The sequence below is a fragment of the Setaria italica genome, chromosome IV, assembly GCF_000263155.2.
Source record: "Setaria italica strain Yugu1 chromosome IV, Setaria_italica_v2.0, whole genome shotgun sequence".
Lineage (NCBI taxonomy): Eukaryota > Viridiplantae > Streptophyta > Magnoliopsida > Poales > Poaceae > Setaria > Setaria italica.
In genome coordinates, this window is record NC_028453.1 from 4,975,596 (window position 1) to 4,981,829 (window position 6,234).

Sequence of the window (6,234 nt, forward strand, 5' to 3'; positions counted from 1 at the left end):
GTTTCTTTATTACATTTAAAATTTGGTAAAAAAAAACAACCTGACTACTTCTACAATGTTTGGTACCGTGCTATGCGTGTAACTATATTATTACAGTGATGATTGTACATATACGGGTCAAATACACACCGGTAAAGTTGAGAAGTCAAATACGCACGTGGGTAAGAAGTGGGAAAATTTTTTGGGAAAAAGAGGAACAGAGCGGGAGGCAGGGAAGCAAAAAAATCCTATGGGCCAACTACCAGATCTGTGACAGACAAGACGCACACGGCACAATTGAATGAACTAAATAAATTAAATAAAAATAAATAAAATGGTGTGAAACCAACCCAACAAAAGATGCAGCTGCAGTAGCCTTCCTCTTCCTATTCCAATTCCTATTCCTATTCCTCTTCCACATTGCAATTCTCGCACGCCTATCTTTATATCCGTCACCCGGATTCCCGAACCAAATCAAAGCAAAGCAAAAGCGACGAGGACGGAGTTGTAGTTGTAGTCGCCGAGTTGCTCCTCCTCCCTCCCTCCACGCACCGCGGCGAAGTCAGAGATGGCCATGGACGCGGCGGCGGAGGCGGACCACCTCGCCGCCGAGAGGGCCGCGGCGCGCTTCGACGTCGAGGAGATGAAGGTCGCGTGGGCCGGGTCGCGGCACGCCGTCGATGTCGCCGACCGCATGGCCCGCCTCGTCGCGTCCGACCCTGTAAGCGGCTGCTTCCTCGATCTTCTTCTTCTTCCCCGATCCCCAATTCCAACTCCTTCGCATAGATCAGAATCGGACGCGCCTCCCCTCCCCTTTGCCGTAGCTTGCTTGCTGCATCTGCTTAGCTCTTCACTTGGTCCCGACAGAGATTTCCAACCCCCAACTTTTTAGCTTCATTCACGAGTTGACTTCCATAGAATCCAACCTTTTCCGTTACCCCGAATCAATTCCAGCTCTCCCTTGCTTCCTAAAGCAACATGAGCATCTGATTTCCTATTCTCTCTGTGCCAACGGGGAAAACAAACACACAAACGGATTTCGCATACCACGGTTTACTAGCGCTCAATTCAGCTTTGGACGCTTCACCTCACCCGCTTTTCCTTATTTTATTAGGATTTATGAATATTCTTAGCTCCACTGCTGACTACCAATGTTTCAGTGTTTCGTATGTTTGCCTTGGTCACCTCACGATGCCGACTCGGACCATAAACTTATTGTCTTTAACAATAACGTGTTGGCTTATTCTAAGCATACATGATTGCTTTCTGGTTTGAAACTGGATATTAGGCTCCATGTGTTTTGGTCAAAAAGGCAACAGTAAGATAGTAACAGTCATGCTATAGGCTAAAAGAGAACCAAACAAACACCCAGCCTTTGGTTCTCTAATTTCTGTGCTCAAGACAAATATTGCATCAAGATATATGTTTCTTCAGATTACAATTATTAAATTCCCTTCCGGACAAGTTTTCACTTACATTTGCACCTGCTTAATACATATAGGTCTTCCGCAAGGATAACAGGACCATGATCTCCAGGAAGGACTTGTTCAAGGACACGCTAAGAAAAGCTGCCCATGCGTGGAAGCGTATTGTGGAGCTACGTCTTACAGGTCCCAAATCAACCCATGGATTCCAATACCTACCAAAGATCTATCGAACCATTGTTCTACATACAACAGTCCTAACTGATGTTCTGCTGCCTTCTTTTGTTGTGGATTGACAGAGGAGGAAGCAGGTCTACTGAGGCAATATGTCGATCAGCCTGGTTATGTTGATCTGCACTGGGTACGTCTATCAATTCTTTATTATATCAAAATACGTTCTGATGTTCTAGTGTTTTCTGGAGTAAGTGCTACTCTATCCTCAGCATATTGTTCTTGGTTTCTGTAAAAATCAGGGCCTTTCCTTTAATAAGAAACAAAAATAACATTCACGCTATCGGATAACAGATAATTGCTTTGTGCAAGATTTATCTATATTGTTTAACTTACAAAAACGATGCCATCTTGCAGGGCATGTTTGTTCCTGCTATAAAAGGGCAAGGAACTGAGGAGCAGCAGAAGAAGTGGTTACCACTGGCTTACAAGTTCCAAATAATTGGGTGCTATGCTCAGACTGAACTTGGTCATGGCTCAAACGTTCAGGGCCTTGAAACAACTGCTACATTTGATCCAAAGACCGATGAATTTGTCATCCACAGTCCAACTCTGACCTCCAGCAAAGTAAGTTTTTTTTTAATAATCTGCTGCCATATTGATTTATTTAAAAGATTTATCATTTTAATTTTCCTTTTTTAAATGTTATTTTAGCTATTTATATCTTCTTAAGACCTTGTTCCACAATTCGTTACATGTTTCTCCATGTTGGCAGTGGTGGCCTGGTGGCTTGGGGAAAGCTTCCACTCATGCCGTGGTGTACGCTCGGTTGATAACTGAAGGAAAGGACTACGGCATACATGGTAGAGTGTTTTGCTTTTTGGTTACCATTAAACGCTCTCTTTCTTTGGGACTTATGCTGTTATGCATGTCCGTGTTCCAGGTTTCATTGTTCAACTGCGAAGCTTAGAGGATCACTCACCGCTTCCTGGTGTTACCCTTGGTGATATTGGTGGAAAATTTGGTAGCGGTGCATATAACAGTATGGACAACGGTGTCCTTCGATTTCACCATGTGCGCATCCCAAGGGATCAAATGTTGATGAGGTTTATTCATTGGGTTATTATATTTCCATCTGGCACTATATTGATTCTTGTTTTTCCCGCCCTAACCCTCTTCAAACTTATTACCTTTTCTTTCTAGGCTTTCACAAGTTACAAGGGAGGGGAAATATGTCCATTCAGATGTGCCAAAGCAGCTGCTTTATGGGACAATGGTTTTTGTTCGTCAATCAATTGTTGCAGATGCTTCTAAGGCTTTGTCCCGTGCTGTTTGCATTGCTGTACGATACAGCGCCGTTCGAAAGCAGTTTGGCTCTCAAGATGGTGGCCCTGAGACTCAAGTATGTTAATACTGAGCCTTTTGTATTGTTATTTATTCATTTTTATTTTTAATTTCTGAAGAAACACTAAAATAACGTGCTACTCTGCTCAACTAGAGATTAAACTTACAGTATGGAAAATGAATAATAAATGAGACATCTATGCACCAGGCAGGCATCAAAGGCAATTAGATGCCAAGATCTGGCTGGTTGTAATAATTTGCTGACTGTTGACACTTGACACCATGTGGTTATAGTTCTGCTCATATTCACCTAAAATACCACTTACAATGTCGTAAGAATAAGCAGCTCAGTTGATGCTGGTTGATTTTCACTTTTATTTCGCAAGTTCACGGATAAACTATCCATAGGCCCTCTTAAGGTTTCCAAAGTTATGTCGAGTCTGTAGCTGGATATTACGTGCTGCTGATTCTTCATAGAATAACATTTCTTTGAAGCGTTCATGGTACATTTATTGTCATTTACATATTTGTGAATGGCTGTATGACTACCATTTGTGAATCAACTTCCCAGTGTTACTACCTATGCTTTAACCATTGATACTTTCTGCATCTTTGGCTACTGACGACAGGTGACTCATGTATTCAAACTGGTTACAGGTTCTTAATTACAGGACTCAACAAAGCAGACTCTTTCCATTGCTGGCTTCAGCATATGCATTTAGATTCGTTGGTGATTGGCTCAAGTGGCTGTACACGGATGTCACTCAGAAACTGGAAGCTAAAGACTACTCAACACTGCAAGAAGCTCATGCCTGTACTGCTGGTTTGAAGGCTGTGACAACATCTGCAACAGCTGTACGTATAGTTAATTAATTTCAGTGATGCTTTTAGCTGTCCATTTTTTAATAGTTTACTGGTTGCACTGGATGGGCTATATTCATTTACCCTCTTTGGCATTAGTGTACGTTTAGTTTGAAGCGGAGCGGAGTTGACTTAATAATGATTATTCCAAAGTAGTATAAAGCAGGTTGTAAAAGTCTTTGCACTACCAAATGAGCAAATGTTGCCTTCGTCACTTCATCATTATTATGTTTTTGTAGTTCATAAGCTGGGACCACGTGTTACCCAGAATGTCACTTGATATGAATTATCCGTCAATTTACCTGTTTTCCTGAAGCTCCACTCTATGTCTCAACATACTAAATTCTGGTCTGAAGTTTGAACCATATGCAAGTTTAATGGTCTAGTCAGTATGTATAACAAAGGACTTCAGACAATTCATTGTTGTTGTGGTAACTCCTCTCTGTTATGCAGGATGCAATTGAAGAATGCAGAAAGCTCTGTGGTGGACATGGTTACTTGAACAGCAGTGGGCTTCCTGAATTGTTTGCCGTCTATGTTCCTGCTTGCACTTATGAAGGAGACAATGTTGTTCTGCTTTTGCAGGTTTGTATAGTTCATAATCAACAATCATACTTTTGGCTACTGTTATTGGTTGAGTATGTGTGGCATGACATTGTATTCCATGGAAGTTGTTTTTTCCTTTTCCTTTTCCTTTTCCTTTTCCTTTTCCTCTACTCCAATACTCCATTTTGGTCAATGTTATAGTAATAGGCAGCCTTTGATGGTATTTTTTTTCCCTGCAGGTTGCAAGGATTCTAATGAAGACTGTATCTCAATTGACCTCTGGAAAACAACCTGTTGGTACAATGGCTTACATGGGCAAAGTACAATATCTCATGCAATGCAAATGCGCTGTCAACACAGGTACTCATTTAGGCTGGTGCATTACATTATCTCACAGTCAAGTACATTTGATATTTGTTCCAGGCCTCCTGAGGATAGTGCCTGCATTGATTATGGTAAATTGGTAATAGCTCATGTTTGATGATTCTCAACAGCTGAAGATTGGCTTAACCCTGCTGCCATACAAGAGGCATTTGAAGCTAGAGCTCTCAGGATGGCGGTAAACTGCGCCCAGAACATAGGCCAAGCAACAAGCCAAGAAGAAGGTAGCATTTACATCAGCCAATATCACATTCTTCTTTTTCACTGAATTGTACTTGCTAAGTTCTCTTTATGAATCAACTGTACTAATGATGATGGTGTGCCTTGCAGGTTTCTATGAGCGGTCCCCAGATTTGCTTGAGGCTGCCGCGGCTCACATCCAGTTGATCATTGTAACCAAGTGAGTATTAATTCTTCAACCTTGATTATGAAGTGTGCGCCATTCCTTCCATGGACTATTAAAAGAAGTGATGATTCATTGTTTACTCTTCTTTCTTGTGTGGTGCTAGGTTCATCGAGAAGGTACAGCAGGACATTCCTGGACATGGAGTGAAGGAACAGCTCCAGAACCTCTGCAATGTTTATGCCCTTTACATTCTTCACAAGCACCTGGGCGACTTCCTGGCAACTGGGTGCATCACACCCAAGCAGGGAGCGCTGGCAAACGAGCAGCTGGGCAAGCTTTACGCACAGGTATGCTGGTCTCTGTTTCCTCTGCTAGCAGCGTTACGATGATGATGATGATGAAGTGTAACTGTGTGAACTGCTGCTGGATGGTGATCTGCAACAGGTGCGCCCGAATGCCGTTGCGCTGGTGGATGCGTTCAACTACACGGATCACTACCTGGGATCGGTGCTGGGGCGGTACGACGGGAATGTGTACCCGGCACTGTACGAGGAGGCGTGGAAGGACCCTCTGAACGAGACGGTGGTGCCGGACGGGTACCACGAGTACCTCCGCCCCTTGCTCAAGCAGCAGCTCAGGCTCTCCAGGCTCTGATCTGATCAGCCACCTCCTGAATGGATGGGTGAAATAAGCTATTCTATTCTTGTCAAAGCCGAGAAAGAGGCATATATATATAAATATACACGTATTCATTAAGTACGGATCGTATCAGAGGTACATTTAATTAATAAAGAGCGGCGGGAGGTAGAGCATATCTACTCCTTTGCTAAGTATTTTATGCGGTGCAAGTAGTAGAATGGATAGTACAAGTATTCAATTAATGGTGAGTTGAAGTTCCATTTATTTGCTAATAAAAGTATATCAGGAAACGGTGACTTGTTGAAATTACTACTTTGGCCCGTTCTTTCGGAAACTGCAGACAGTAGGCGCAGTAGGATTTATGACATTTTGCGTTGTTGCTCAAGCCTTTCTACTGCAAGGAGGCTGCTGATTCGTCAGTTCAGATCAGAGTAGCTGCACTTGTACATTCCGATATCCATCATTTCTGAAGAAACTAGCTTTACCTGGGTCAGTTACCAGTAGGCCCTGGAGGCACTTCCTTTCTAAATTGGACCCTTGATT

General features: G+C 42.7%; 1 protein-coding gene across 1 annotated transcript; it reads left to right on the forward strand.

Moving 5' to 3' along the window:
* Positions 1 to 359: 359 nt before the first annotated feature.
* On the forward strand, positions 360 to 5,955 carry LOC101757959 (peroxisomal acyl-coenzyme A oxidase 1). Its single transcript, XM_004964718.4, has 14 exons — positions 360 to 700; positions 1,481 to 1,589; positions 1,703 to 1,764; positions 1,992 to 2,201; positions 2,350 to 2,437; positions 2,518 to 2,680; positions 2,778 to 2,976; positions 3,576 to 3,773; positions 4,233 to 4,364; positions 4,565 to 4,685; positions 4,820 to 4,930; positions 5,037 to 5,106; positions 5,216 to 5,399; positions 5,497 to 5,955. The coding sequence occupies exons 1-14, from the start codon at positions 548 to 550 to the stop codon at positions 5,704 to 5,706; spliced, it is 2,010 nt and encodes a 669-aa protein (XP_004964775.1). The 5' UTR covers positions 360 to 547; the 3' UTR covers positions 5,707 to 5,955.
* Positions 5,956 to 6,234: the final 279 nt, after the last annotated feature.